The 15,624-nt window shown below is 50.9% G+C and overlaps 1 protein-coding gene across 3 annotated transcripts in view; it reads right to left on the bottom strand.

The window, feature by feature from the left end:
- Positions 1 to 15,624, bottom strand: part of FHL1 (four and a half LIM domains 1) — a 29,157-nt gene that overhangs the window by 3,710 nt on the left and 9,823 nt on the right. For 2 of the 3 annotated variants that reach the window (XM_058814337.1, XM_058814338.1), the window contains exons 1-2: positions 7,515 to 7,646; positions 499 to 680 (exon numbers count right to left, since the gene is read on the bottom strand). In XM_058814337.1, the coding sequence (XP_058670320.1) occupies positions 499 to 680; positions 7,515 to 7,536 (204 nt within the window). In that variant the 5' untranslated portion in view covers positions 7,537 to 7,646. Of the gene's footprint in view, positions 1 to 498; positions 681 to 7,514; positions 7,647 to 15,624 lie in introns of those variants that run through there. The other variant, XM_058814340.1, reaches the window with a different exon arrangement.

Below are 15,624 nucleotides of genomic sequence, written 5' to 3'. Positions count from 1 at the left end.
AGGCTTGCAGATATTTGCAGTTTGTATTTCTTCATGTCCTGCCTGGTATTAGAGTGTTGATCATCAGAGATACTATTATAAATTAATACAAGGTAAAAAACCCAGCAGAGCCATCTTGCCATCCAACTGCTCTCAAAATATATATACAGAAAGAACTCTTGATTTCCATCATGAAGCAAAAAGCATCTGACAAAAATCAGACCTCAGTGCTTTGCCCAGAAGATGAGTTTTGCAGGCCTGCTCCCTGCAGCTCTTTCCAGGGCAATTCAGCATTTGCAGCAGGTCATGTTGCTGGATCTAGACCCTGGAATAAGATCCTGTGCCCAAGTAGCCCACCATGAGCACCCCTGCGCACACCCCAGCACTGCTCTTTGTCTGATGAGCACACAGCTGGCAGCCAGAGGACTCCTAAGAGCTGCTCAGAGCCTGACCAGAGAAAACAGGAGGGTGACCAGCCTCTGCCTCTCCTCCTCACCCACCAAGGAGCTCAGCACTGACCTTTGAGTCGGCCCCGATGGGTTTCTTGCACTCGATGCAGGTGTTGGCGCAGAACTTGTCGAAGCACTTGACGCAGCAGTGCCGCCCCTCCTTCTGCACGTACTTCTTGCCCTGCAGGGGGTCCCGACAGTAGTGGCAGTCGAAGCGCTCCGACATGGTGCCCACGGTGTAGCTGCCAGGCCCTGCAAGAGCACAGCCATGAGGGGACAGCACTGGGGCCCTGACTGAAGTGCATGGTGCCCACAGTGTAGCTGCCAGGCCCTGCAGGAGCACAGCCATGAAGGGGCAGCCCTGAGGCCCTGACTGAAACACTCAGACATGGTGCCCACGGTGTAGCTGCCAGGCCCTGCAGTAGCACAGCCATGAAGGGACAGCCCTGAGGCCCTGACTGAAGAGCTCTGACATGGTGCCCATGGTGTAGCTGCCAGGCCCTGCAGGAGCACAGCCATAAGGGGACAGCGCTGAGGCCCTGGCAGCTGCTCCAGCCTCCTGGGGCTGTGCGGATCAGTCGGAGGAACATGGCTCAGGAATGAGCATGTGGTGGGTTCTTGATAGGTAAAGGAGCTCCAATTGAGGAGAGCAGAATCCCAAACCAGACTTTTCCCCATCCCTTTGGTAAGTGGAAGGATGCTAGGCTGGTTTATTTACATGCTGCACATCAAGCAAGGGTAATGACACCTGATCACTCCCTGGGAGTCCCTTAGTTCATTACTGCAGGCCTCAGTGAGGGCCTGGCTGAGGCACCTCATCACTTGTGTGCAGAAATCACCAGCAAACATGAGCACAGTGGAATTGTTTCCATGTTTTCAGCCTGAACCCACAGCCAGCTGCAGCCCCCCAAGGCCTTTTGTGCTGGATAGTTGTGCAGCTTCCAGCTGCCTCTTTTCACCAGGCTTTCACATATAAAATCATAAGGGAAAAAAAAAAAAAAAAAGAAAAAAGAAAAAAAAAAAAACAAAAAAACAAAAAAACAAGAAAAACGTCTGCCTCCATGGAGAGATATTTTTCAGTTCACACCATCAAGGCTCTGCCAAGGTCTGATGTTCCACCACGGCCAGGGCGCTGTCAGCAGGTGTGGGGAATCATGACTGGAGGATTTTCCACTTTGGCTCACACTTTCTCCCCAGACACCCCTTCCTTCCTGCACTCCCAGTCTCCTGCTAATGGCTCCCTCCATTTCATGCACCCTTCCTCAGCAAAAGCCACTAACACTCTTGCAAGGAGCTACAAGGGCTCTGTCAGGATTCAGAGAATCCTGGACTGGTTTGGGTTTGAAGGAGCCTTAAAGATCATCTTGTTTCAAGCCCCCTGCTAAGGGCAGGAGTGCCAGCCACTACATCAGGTTGCTTAAAGCCCGATCCAGCCTGGCCTGGAGCACTTCCAGGGAGAGAATACAAGAGTTACAGAAGCCCATGGAGTCCCATAGAGGCAGTTCCATCCCTGCCTCTGGTGCCCCCAGAGCCCCAGCACTGCAGAGCCCATTTCCCTGCACAACCAACACACAGGGACACAGCCTTGAACCTTCTGCATCATCACCAACCCGATGGGAAATGTGGCTGTGGTCTGGCAGCAGGGACTGCCAACAGGAAATGTCCTCTCTTCCTGACCGAGGAAGGGAGGGGAAGGACAGAGTCAGGCCACACAAACTGCTGCTGCCTCCATCACGTGGCCTCACCTTGGACCACCCCACGCAGCCCTGGGGCTACCCTGGAACCTGTTCCTCACAGAGCTCAGGGGAACAACAGTGCCCATTCCAGCTGTGCTGCTCCCAGCCCAGCACAATGTGCCTTTATACACCAAAACTGTAGGGGTTCTGGGGTGCAGAGAGGGTGTGTCACCCCTCACAACAAGGCAGGGTCAGTGGGACCCTGCTGGTCTCACCCTTGGCTGCAGGATGCTCTTGGTGTGCCGTTAAGGCCTAAGGCTCACAGGATTTTCATGGACACTTGCCCACCCCAGTAACTCCAGATGTACCATCAGCTACAGGGCCCAGCCTCACCAGAACCCTGCTGGGTACAAAGCCAGAGGAGTTGTACATGAACACTTTGCCATCACAGCAGAGCATCTGCCTCATCTGGGCCCGGGAAGAGTGGGACTCACATTGTTCTTTGCATGCTTTAAAATCCAAGAGTCTTCACACTATCTCCTCTGTCACCTTCTCAATAACACAGGGCCTGAACAAACTGAAGGATTTGTATTTCAGAGAGCAGGACAGAGAGCCCTAAAGAGAAGTTTCACATAGGGAGGCTGCAGCAGAGGTGGAGGCTCTGTTCATGCCCTATTCCTGCCCCTAAAACTGACAGAGGCAGCCTGGAGACCAAGCTGGTAGGAATTGTACTTTGTGGAGGGGCCAAGGTCTGGAAATAATCCCTTGGCAAGGCCAGGGGATGTCATGTCCTGCTGACAACTACACCAAGGGCCTTTGAGGTACCTGTTCAAGCAAATGAAACAGATAAACAGCTGGGAAACATGGAAACTATGTGAGCCACCACCAGCTCTGCAGAGCTCTTGCAAGCAGGTGGGTTTTATTTGGAAGAAATGCAATTGCAGAACCCAGGGCAAATGGTATTGAAATGTCCCTGATCTCAGGTTTAGGGTTGCTTTCAGCCTGAACACATAATCTTGAAAGCATGGCTCAGGGAGCAGCACAGCCCCGTGTTCCCATGTAACACATCACCTGTTAATGTGAGACACATTTATCACAGCAGCTCTGCAGCTCCACAGGCAAATTAACACCAGGCTGGAGCCCCCAGACTGGGCTGTGCCAGCAGCTTCTGCTTCAGCCTTGTGCCATCTCACACAGCAGGAAGTGCCTCTGGTACACAGGCAGGGGCATGAATTTGCTTCCAGCTTTTCCAGACTTCCTGCCCTCAGCACGATCATCCCTGAACTCCTGATCTGGAGCCAGGAGAGGCACCTCTGTCCCCTTGCGTGCAGTGAAGATGCAGGGTCCCATTGCCCCTGCAAATGTGCTGGGCGCTGGTGGGCTCTGCTCACCTGTGCCATGTCCAGAGCCCACAGCAGCCACAGGAGCAGGACCAGCCCACCCAGGGTAGGGTGCACAGAGCCCTGGAAGCCACCAGTGTATGCAAAGTGGAGCTCCAGGCCAGCAGCAGCTGTGCTGGGACCACCAGATTATTTTCCCCAAATGGAGCAAACATCTGTGGACACTTCAGAGCTCAGCTTCATTTAGTGTCCTACAGCTGGTTTCCTCAGCAGTCCTATCCCCTCTCATGGAAGGTAAACAGAGCAGATATTTCTTGTGCTTTGTATAAAAATAAATGTATTTCTAAAGCCTGCTTGGCAGCAGGTCATGGGTTTGGAGTTATTTGTCTCCTAAATAACCTGTTCACCCTCCAGCTGCACCATGTCCCCACAGTACAACTTTCCAGAGCTTCCAGGTATATTAACTCTGGCCTGTCTTTACTGTCTGAAAAGTAGGCAAGTTATGAAACTGGGGGTACACTGGGGGTGCATGGAAATATCATCACTTCCTTGGGTCTTTATTCAGTGCCCTCATCATCCCTTCCCATCCAGCAGATGCTGAGCACAGGGTAGGGATCCACACCAGGGGTACAACAGTGCTACAGCAACCCAAAACCAGGGAAATCACTCACCAAACCACCACTAAAACCCAGAGCACTGAACCTCTGTGCTTCTTTTCACATTGCTGTGCTGAAAATGAGAGCAGTACATGCAGCTATTTTAGCTGGGAAGTCACTTGAGCACAAGTTTCTGTGGCTGTACCTTTACACCAGACTATGGCATCTCTGAGGTGACAGCCTGGTCTCTTTTTTGGCCCCAGGAGAATCTAAAACCCTGAGGACATGCACTGATCCAAACCCCATGCCAGCCTGACACTGAGGCCATAGAATGGGATTTAGAAAGCAGAGGAAGAGCATGGACAGGCTGGAACTACTCCCCCTCCCAGGCATGTGCAGAGGATTGTTCTGCTGGAGAGAAGCAGGTGAAAACAGCAAGCACAGGCAGCTGGGGGGAGGGGGAAACGCAGAATGTGCCCATCCTTAAATAGCCTAGAGGACCCTCAATAAGATGGAGAAAATGCAGCCATACTTCCCAAAATGAATCTTGCTCTAAGCAAGGGATCCCACCAGCCCTGGCAGGGGGCTCTCTAAATGTAGCTCCCTGATGGATTTGGCTACAGCTGGAGGGCAGAAGGCCAGGCCAGTGGCCTTCTCAGATATCAGGGTATTTGGCACAAAGACCCACTGGAATACAACCCTAACATTTACCTGACCACAGAGGTGCCTGTTTGCCACTTGTCCCCTGAAAGCATCTTCTACTCCACAAAAACAGCCCTTGGACAGCCACACCTTCAATCCTTCAGAGACCTCAAACACTTGGGCCCCAGAGGCTTCCAAGGGCCACCAACACCAAGCAGACACTGAGGGTCAGGGCCACCGCTGCACCCTGCAGTATGGCCAGCTTTGGGATGGAAAGGGTACAGACCTAAGCACTGCCACCCCACAAAAACTGCTGCACCCACACAACCACTGTCTCCTGCTGGGCTCCTGCATCACCCTGGGCTGGTTCATCCCAGTTCAGCCAAAGCAGCATCACAGTGGTTTGCACAATAAATGGAAGCAAAGCACTCAGGGAAGGAAGCTGAAGCACGGCTGATAAGCAAAGCACTTAGCACAGGCTATGTGTTAATGTCTCTGGGGAATATGTTTAAATGTGATAAACCACCAAGGAAGAACTTGAAGTGTAGTCTCTAAACACAACCAGAGAGACTGTACTGACACTTTACAGATTATTCTGCCACTTAAGAAAGAAGATGAGGTTGGAGTTGTTAACCCTCTGCCCTACACACAGTTGCATATGGAAGAAAAAGAGCTTTTTGATTCTACATTAGTTTTATTTTTTATCAGCAGACTGAGCACACAGCCCCACTCTGCCAGGCACTGGCTACACCTGCCTGTTTCAGATCAGTGCTGGCAGCCCTGCTCTGTCACCTGAGTTACTATTCTCAGCATTCCTCTGTGCAAGGTCGCATGGTTTGCTATAAATACCTGGGAAACCCTTAAAAGAAGCGTCCTGTTAATCCCAAATGCAAAGTGACACTCAGGACTGCACTGGCACAATGCCCTGGGCAACAAACATTTGCAAAGCCCAAGAAAAGAAAGAGAAGAAATCTCTTGTAAGTCCTTTTTGCTGGGAGGGCTGAAAATGCCAGAGCTGTGCTCTCTCAGTGCCAGGCTGGGGCACGTGCAAGTCTCATACTCTATAATTCAAAAATTAATCTGTTGATAAAAGGAAAGCTTCTTTATTTAGAGCAAGAACAGCTCCAAGTTCCTCAGGCACTTGCCAAAAACATTCCCTACGGTCCTATTGCCACCATGTGTGAGCACATCCCAGTCATTACTAAATCCTCACAGTTCCCCAGGGAAGCAGGGACATGCCATTTATTAAAAGTCACTGGCCCAGCCCTGCAAACACTTTCCCCAGGGATTGCCTTGGCACTCAGTGCAGAGCTCAGTGAGGGCTAACAAGGCACCACTGCCTAAGTAAGGCTGAGCATTTCAGGCAGAGTTTAAGCAACAAAGCCCCAACCTTTCAAAAGAAAACAAATCCTGGTCAGTAACTAGCTGTGTGGCTGCATTAAGTTTTGTCCTTTGAGACTCCTCTGTTGTGTTCCCAGCTAAGCACTGCTCTGCCTCACTTCAGCAGCTGGATGCCCTTCTCACACCCAGGTGCTCCCAGGTGCCAAAATGAGAGTTCCTCCTGCTCTGGAGAGTCCAGCCCCTTCCTGAGCACCCCACAGCTGCCCTGAGGTTCCCAGTGGTCTGCAGGATCAGACACTGTGCTGTGACTGTTTGGCAGCAGCAGTCCAACCTCATCATCTGCTCAGAACACCCTGCAGCATTTTATATCACAGCACAGCATCAAGTCTGTGTGTTCTTGCTTCAGGGGACATCCCCTGAGGAAGACGAGAAAGAAAAAATAACACAGCTGGGAGTGTAATGGAAGGATGCTACAGCATTGGTCAGTCTTGTGGGCTGAAGTTAAACATCTCACATCAAATGATGCCACAGAAGTCAGATTTTACTCACAGTGGTGCCCTGTATAACATGTATGTGCATCCCACCAGCAAATCCCGAGCAGTTACGTGCTGTGCAAGCAGCCTCAGGTGTGTGGGAAGGTGAGCAGGGAGCTGAGCAGCAAAGTGTGCCTGTTCTGCCCAGCTTTGAGGAGTCTCTCTGCTCCCAAGCCTCAGGAGCACCCCTGGCTCCTGGTGTGCAGCAGTTGAGTTTGGTGCCACAGGAGCTGTGCCCACCCTGTCCCCAGCACATCCACCCTCCGGGCTGTGTCTCACCAAGAGACACAATGGCACTGCCTCTGTGCTTAGAGCTGTGAATGCACCCTGGATATGCACAAAAACAGCTGCTAAGAGATAGGCTTTTGAAATTCCCAAAGAGCTTCTGATTGTCTTCAGCTGCAGGGCTAGAGGAATGAGTCAGGGTGGGAAGACACCCATCCTGACATGTAAAATATGATCTCAAGATTCCTGTCAGTGTTAATGGAAAAATTAACATTTCCTATCACTGGTAAGGCTCAGCCCATCTGAACTAAAAGATAAACAGAGAAGAGGGACTAACCACAAACTTGCAACCAGAGCAGAGCAAACCATCTGGGTTTACACTCTGGTCTCCCCTCTGCCACTGCAATAAGTTTGCTGCAAGGAGAATTGTCCCCCATTTTCACCACGTCTTGCTCAAATATCAGCTGAGCCCCAGCCTTCCCACAGCAGCAGATACAAAAACATTTAAAATCCAATGCATTTTACAAAACAAACGAGGCCACCACCAGCACTGTGCTCCAGCACCAGCCTCCCACTCTTATCAGCCCATTTGCCATCAGGAGTTACATCTGCAGACTGCTGAGGTTTCAGTCTGCTTTCAAAGTTATTTCTCTGCACAGGAGTCTTTTAGCAAGACCTTCCTCCCCATTCACCAGGTGTACTCCCCCAACCCCTGGCAGCACAGCCACTTTACCTGTGTGCCTGTGGAAAGCCATGGTCAGCAGCCCAAAGTCACCAGCAGCCCCTCAGGTAATGGAGTTCACAAGCTGATAAGGAGCTGCCCCATTTGATAACATATATTTAAATGGAGGCTATTAATATGGACAGGACTCCTACCAGATGTCCACTCCCCTCCCCAGAGATCTCAACCTTAATCCCCCTTGGAAATTCTTACCATTTTAGGTGATCTGAGGGAGAAGAATAGGATCCTGAGACCTCTAGGTCTCTGCAGGCAACAGTCAAATACCTGCCCAGCTACTCAGCACCCAAATTAGTCCCAAAGGCAGAATGAACTCATGAACTTGACCCCATGCTGGTACTATTTGGCCTTGGCTTTAGAGTGAGATTGTGTCTCGTAGCAGTCCTGAGCTAAATTACAGACCCAGCACGAACGCTGCTCTGCCATGACTGAAGGGAAGAGGTGATCACAGCCCTGTGGGGGCCAGGGGGGCTGCAGCCCCAGGAGCCAGCCAGGGCTGTCGTCTGGCCCAGAAAGGATGTGCTGTACCCCAGAGGACTCAGCTGACAGCCCACAGGAATACAGCACACTCATTCATGGGTGGGTTGGATTTGCTCTCAACATGGAGGTCACGCTGAAGTTTCACTGCCAGTAAAACTGCCATTCCTGGTCCTTCCCCAGCTTTTTCCTTGAGGAAGCTCACAGCATTAACTGCTCAAAGGGAGCAAATCCCTGAGGAGCAGCACTTAGAAAGATGGGTGTGATGATATGGGGCTTCTGAGCATCTAGCATGGCTTTGGAGGCACTGGCTCATGCCTCTGTCCTCTGGACTCAGGTGTCCCCAAAGCTCTCAGGAAGATCCCAGCTCCACGGCTTCCACTGAGCTGTTTCCACCCAAGTCACAGCAGGAGGAGAGGGAGCTGTGGCTCGGGGTCCCTCCTGTGGGGACCCCCGGGCTGCAGCAGCTCCACACTCACCCTGGGTTATGCAACTGCTGGGGATGGTCAGGGCCGGGGGCCAGGGAGGCCCAGCTGCTAATCCTGCCTCCCACTGACGCACTGCACGGCCGTGGGAAAGTCACTGAACCTCCCTGACAGCCACTGGGAAGAGCCAATGTTTATCATTCCTTCCAGGGAGCCCATGGTGGTGATGTCTGGTCTCCAAAGAGCAGCCCTGCTCCAGCCAGGAACATCTCTTCTTCCCAGGAGCTCCTCAGCCACACATGGACAGTCTCCAGCCTCAGCACTGGCCTTGATGAGTCTCTGAGCCTTCACACCCATCTCAGCCCCCCAGGCAGCACAACCACAAGCTCAGCATCTCACCAGCATCCTGACATCTCCAAGTTTCCAACATGGCCTGGAAAAGGCCACTCTTGACAGCCATTCCAAAGACCTCAGCATGGATCCACTGGGGCAGCAGACTGAGGCTGGGAAATGTGCTAAAATACTGATGCACTGAAACACTTTGGCGAGGAAAAACCCAATGTTATTCTGCCCCAGCTCATCTATAAACTGCAGCAAATTGTTTGCATAATTCAGATGGCAACAGGAACTCTAACAACTGGTATTTTCCTGTTCTAATCTTGCTGTGCACAGTGTAATATTTACAGACATGAGTTCATTTTTGGCAATGCACGTAGAGTTTGCACCATTAACCATTCTCATTCCTTTCCAGCTCCCTACACAAAGCCCTGGCACCCTCTCACCCAGTTGTCATTTCCTGCTTTCCCCAGAATGCCCAGGTATTCCCAGCAGAAGCCTTGGCTCCCATCCTGGCTGATGGAGCAGAGTCTCTGTGGTGCCAGCCCTGCCACGCCCCGAGCGGAGGTGGCTGCAGCCAGCAGCAGTTTGGAACTGCAGAGGGCTGGGAAGAGCAGGGATGGACACTTGGGTGTCATCTTATGTGCACAAACACACGTGTGTCCACAGCACCACGACATGCTTGGGTTGGAGGAGAGAAGAGAGGGAGAAAGTTTGGCCAAGAAACAGGAGCAAGACCCAGACCTGTGGTTGCCTATGGAGCTCCCTGGCACAGCTCACTCTGCAAAGCCCCAGAGAAGATTTTAATTAAAGGCCATTTTGTTTGAATCTCTGGCCTCCTGGCCCAGCAGCAGGAATGGAACAACCTTACTGCTGCTCTTGGTTTCTTGCCTGGTTTTAGCCAGATAACTTTGCACAATTCCCGTTTCCTTCCTAAGACTCTCCTCATCCACACAAGCCCAGGTGATTAAACAGAGGTGCTTCAGGTGTAGCACAAGTGCCAAGGAGAGACATCAATGCCCCATGAAACGTGTCAAGGAGCAGACACCTTCAGGAAAAAGAGGGTGCCCCAGAATGGAGCTGTGCCAGCCCTGCCTGAGCCCTTGTCTGTACAACAGGCACCCACAGGGAAGAGTGCTACAAATACACCACTGAGTGCACAGCAGGGCACAGCAGGCTTGGGATGTCATGTTTTTAACATTAAACCTGTCCTGTATGTTTTCCAGGGAGCTGCCCTGGACACACTGATCCCACCCAGGGGTCTGACTGCAGAGCAGCATGGCTGGGCCATAGTGTCATCCACTGGGATAAACAAATGATTCACGTTGTGATTTCCAGAGTATTTTCTTGCCCTAAGAATCCTGCCAGAAAAGGTCTGGGTCTCTCAGCTTGCTCACACATCCTGCTGTCATTCAACAGGCAGAAACTCCTAAAGAGAGCTGTTCTAAGTCAGGCATTGATGAACTATTAGTCACCATGATCAAAGAAAGCAGCAGTAAATACCAGCAGCAGAGCACCTGTGCACCTCCTAAAGTAATGCTGTGCCTCCTGCTTCCATACATGCTGCTGGCAGTGCACAGTGCACCTGCACAGAAGAGCACACTGCCATTCACCAGGCTCCCCAGAAATCAGAGTCCCACATTGCTCCCTACCCTTCCTGTCCTGAGGGCAGATCAATTCTTTTTTACGTTTTATATGTCTCAGGTTACATGTGTGTCTTCCCACAGCAAAGCACTCCTGCCCAACAGATCTCAGCTATAAACTTCCTTGCCTTTTCTGAGGCAGAAATAAAACAGTTTGTAAAAAACAGTTCTTTGTTTTAGTATAAAGACAAAATTTGCAGGAAGACTACCAGTAAGAGAGTTGGGCTTGAAAGAAGAGAGAACATAGATACAGCTTTCTCCAAGGAAAAGATCTTAGCAGCTGTAGCTGATCCATCAGAGAGACATAAGAGGCAGCAGTCCCCAGTGGCACAGAAATGCTGCACAGGTTTGGCACAAGGACTGGCACTGGGGGCTGATCCAGCTCTCCAAGCACTCAGTATCCAGCACTGGCAGCAGGCACTGCAGGGCAGTGTTTGCACATCAGCCAGAGTGCACTGCCAGGGGATGAGAGTCCCTGTCCCCCCAGCCAGACACCCTGCCTGACACGCTCACACCTGAACCACAATGGGAATTTTCTACCTCATCTGTTCAAATCTGGACAGTTTCTATGTGAAGTATCCAAAATATGCCCAAAAAATCTCAAATCCAGCTCTGTGTACGAGGATGTGCCTCGGCACTCCTGAAGCATCCCACATGCACTCACAGGAGCACAAGGCAGAGACAGCTGGGATGTTCCCACATCCAGAGCAAAACCAGCAAGGACATCACTGCAGGGACAGGGGAATGAACACTCCAGGCATCAGGGAACAGCTCACAGGGACAGTAGAGAAGGAAAGTGGCAAGATGTCCCAAAGGCAGGATTCTTCCAGGCTGAGCTCCAGCTCACAGCTGGGTCACAGATGGGTCACAGCACTGAGCTGAGCCTTTCAGTACCAAGGGAAGTTTTTTGGGTCAGCTCTGAAGGCAGGGGTAGAGGAATCTGGAATAGATTTATAAGGAAGCAGATGCAGGGTGGGCAACATCCAGGAGCTCAGATAGAGTGTGAGTAGAAACAAAAGGCGGAAAAGAAGACAGGATAAGAAGAGAGGGAAAAAAAGGGATAAGGATGTAGTAATAGGAAGGAATGGTCAGAGATAACAGAGCTGGAAATAAACCCATCTGAATAAAAGAAAAACCAGGAAGAGATATAAACCAAGTCCTTCCCCATCTGCCTCCATCCACAGGCTGGACTGTTTCCAGTACTATTCCTGTGGCAGCTCCAAATTTATTTCCCTGCTGCCATCTGCTCTGTGGCTCCCCTCTACACACGCTCCTGACTGGCACTTCTGCCCTTCACCTGTTGCTGACATGGCAGAGCTCTCACTGCTGCTGGGAGCCAAGTGACACTGGGGCCTGGGGGAGTGTCTGTGCATAAATCAGGAGCTGCTTTGTAGTCCCAAGGCTTTGTTCAGCTCCTGCTCCCCATGCTGGCTGTGCCAGTGGGGTGGGGTGCAGGCATCAAACAGCCCCATGGCAGCCCCAGGCTCCAGAGAAGACTGGGGAGAGGAGAGGCCGCAGCAGGTGCTGGGCAGAGCTGGTTTTGAATCAATTTCAAAATAAAGTCAATTTCCTCCTATCCCTGCTCGTCTTTCTTGCATTACAGATAAGATGCCAAGGCTGCATCTCCCAGCACCAAGGATGTTGAGTGCCTGCTGTAGTCCCAACAGTTAGATTTAGACCTTCAGTGCAAACTCAAAAAGGAACAGCCTCAAAATGCTGAAGACTTTTTAAAAATCTCTTAGAAAGACAGGTGTCTTAGTCTTTAAATGCACTTGCTTAAACGTGAGCCATGATTCTCTTCCCAGCTCTGTCTGCCAGGTCCCTCTGCTGTGAGTGTGCAGGCAGTGGGCTGGAGGCTCAGCAGGCTGTCCACAGCCCCCTTCATGGACTGCAAGGTGAAGACCACAGGTGTGAACATGTCCATGGAGGTCACACAACCCTGAGGGGAGACAAAGACTTTCTCTACTCCTCTTGGGAGACAGGGCCACATGTACTGCCAAGACTGGTCTGATTCAGAAGCCTCATAAGAGCATCAGGCTCATAATTGGGCTAAAATTCTTCAAATACTGCATTTCCTTCTTCCTCCCCAGCAGCCCTACAACTGTGTCACACAGACCCAGCCAGCAGTGCTGTGATCGTTCTCAGTCCCTTCTGCCAGGTGATGTGTCCTGGGAGGAGCCATGGGGCCAACCAGCCACACCACAACTCAGTTATTCCCCAGCCTATTACCCCAAAGCTTCACACCTGGGGCAATGGAGCCCCTTAGGGCCATCTTGGCCACCTTTAGGTCTTTCTTTGTTCAAGTTCAGTTACACTCATGGGCAGGGGGAATGACCAATGGAGCCAAACATGAGGCAGATATTTGCCAGTCACAGCTTTCCCCCTGTGGCTTAGCCCTGGCTTCAGAGCTGAGAAAAATTACTCAAGTCCCTGTCAAATAAATACCAGAGTGACCCAGCCAGGCAGCACAGCAATCTTTCCCAGGACAGATGAGGTGTGAGGAACAGGCACAGCAATATAATCCTGCCATGCCCACACAATAAATGCTCATGTCAGGGCTTCACCAAGCAGTGAGTGAGCCATCACTGAAATAATATTTCACAGTGTCCAGCAGGCTCTCTGCACTTCCAGTAGCTCCCAGTTCCTTCTCATGGGCACAGCAGCTGGCTGGGCAGTGCTCAGGGTAAACAGCTCACTGTGGAGCTCATGGAAGGGAGTTCAGCTACTGGTTTGCTTCACTGTTTGAAAGCTGGGTCATTCTTTGGAAATCTAGCCACTAGAGACAGAGATTAGCAGCTACCCAGACATCAGCCACAACACACACACTCTCCAGCATCCCCTGACACCCTCCTGTGCTCATCCAACAGGACCTGGCAGCAAGGAAGACTCACAAGGTGGGTGCTGCAGGCTCTGCCCAAGCTCTTCCTCCAAAGCCTGGAAGTGCTTTCTAGCAAAATACCACATCCCCAGGAAGCTGCTGGGCAGATGGCTCTGCAGACCTCCATCCTCTGCCCACACAGGACAGGGGCCAACCAAACCCCCACACCAGCAGTGCTCTGTGGCACCAAGGAGCCTTGGTGTTTCCCCTTACAGACCTTGATTTTCAGGGGAGGAGAAGAAAGGGCTGTTTGTGGATGGACTGTGATTCTGGCAAAACATTCTCCAGTGGTTCAGCACGTGAGAGACACTGAGAATAGAAAACTTCAGCTCAGGTGGTCAGAGAAGGGAAAGCAAAAGCCCTCAGGAAAGGGCTGCCTGGCCAAGGGTGAAGACAGGCCACCTCTTTGATGAGGACGTGCCCTTCCAAGCATTGGCATGCCAGCTGGGAAGACTCCCTGGCATCCAGCACACCATCAAAGCACTGCCCAAACTTGGCACAGGCCACAGGGCCATGCCCTCAGCACTGATTTAGAGCTGGCAGAGCCAGCACTGGCACATGCTTTAGCAGGAGAAGCAGCCCAACACTCTGGGCAGGACAGTCCCCTCGAGCAAGATCAACACTTGGCTGTCTGCATCCTCAGTTGTTAGCCAGAGCTGGTGGCTGGAAGGACCAGATCACCCTTGTTATGTGGCCATTTTAAAAATAACCTTTCCCAAAGCCCCCCAGTGCATAACCCTGTGTCTGTCTCAGCTCCAGGAGCTGAAGGAATCAGCTTGCAGGGCTGATGGGTATTTTTGGGCACTCTGACTAATTGTCAGGACATATGCTGAGCATTCTTTACAAGGAAAAACAAAGCTGGAAAGTCTCCTCCAGCAAGGCCTAAGGACAAGAGTTATTTTCATAAACCTCTACTTTTAGGAAGGTTAGATATAACTTCCAGCTTCAGATAAGTGCAGTTTAAAATGGAAGAAGTAGTCAACTTCCTGGCACCCCAACACCCACCACAAAGGCCAGGCAACCTGGGCCACATTGCACAAAAGGGCAGGAAAAGTGGAAACTCTGCACCTTGGAGTGGCTTCAGATTCACAAGTGCTGCTTTGGCACCACATTGAGCATTTTGCCAGTTGTGTATTGTGCCAGTGTCCCCCTTCCTCCCTTCACTCTCAGGAGCTCCCAGTTCAGAGGCTGCAGAGATTTGATGTCAAAGGCCACATCCCCTAAGAGAGAAGACATCAGCCAATTCTTGCAAGTTTATTCACCATTAAAGACTTTGTTCTAAAAGCAGCCTCTTTTGAGTGGGTTTCCCTCTTGCAGTTCCTTGCTGCTTCTGTCACCAACCTGAGCACCCCAGCAGACTTCACCCAGTGCCAGTTTCAGGCATCACCCAGCAGTTCACTCTCTCACACTTACTAAGACAGCAAATAAAGCACCTGTGTGCAACATCTCCGCAACACCCTGTTTCCCCAGCACTTTGCTCTCCCTTTCAGCCCAGAAGATCTTTGGGATGTTTGAAGCCCCACTGCTGTCTCAGCCCCTGGACTTGTGCTTTCTCCTTTTCCTGGTAAAGATCAAACCTTGCTCTTTTCATTCAGCAGACACACTGCACCAGCAGCACACATATCTCAAGATAACAAGAGCTCTCTGAAGTCTCCACCAGTGCTCTCTGTACATTTTCCCCTGAGCTGCAGAGCAATTTCCACTGAGGATAAGTGTTGTCAATTCAATTTCTAATAACGGCATTAAAATGTATGAGCCATTTATCTGGAGTCAGGGATAATATTTTCAAAGTGCCTGTGTGATACAGGAATGTAAATCTCATTTTTCATAAAGTGATAAGGATCCTGGGTCTCTCTGGGAATATGTCAGATCAGAGCTAGGCAAGGACTGCACAGGAAAGTTTTACCTGTGGGGCTGGTTAGAAAACATAGGCTCAAATGTTTAAAAAAAAAAAAAAAAAAAAAAAGGAACAAATAGCTTTAAATCTTTCATCAGGGTTAGGTTTCAATTTCAGCCAAAGCCAGAGTCCCAGCCCAGAATGGTTTTCAAAGCCCTGCCCTGGTTTGTGGTATCCCAGCTGAGTATCATTATCTGCAGGATAGAGAGGGATCTGCTGTTTCGGAGAGGGAAGCAGGGGAATTCTCCTCCCCAGCATACTCCCACTCCAGTTTTTTGGTAACCTAGCAAAATTTGAGTTCCTTTTGTGTCTTGGAAACATTAAGATCAGTATTCAGTAGGAGACAGCTTGGGCCAAAGGAGGGTGGGGGGTGAGGTTACAGAAACTGCCAAATTTAATTCCTTCATTTCCCCCCTCCACCAAGCCAAGGGAAGGGCTCCTCTCCTCT

Source organism: Ammospiza caudacuta, chromosome 14, assembly GCF_027887145.1.
Source record: "Ammospiza caudacuta isolate bAmmCau1 chromosome 14, bAmmCau1.pri, whole genome shotgun sequence".
Classification (NCBI taxonomy): Eukaryota; Metazoa; Chordata; class Aves; order Passeriformes; family Passerellidae; genus Ammospiza; species Ammospiza caudacuta.
The sequence above is the reverse complement of the archived record's forward strand: the minus strand, read 5'-3'. Positions and strand labels throughout refer to the sequence as shown.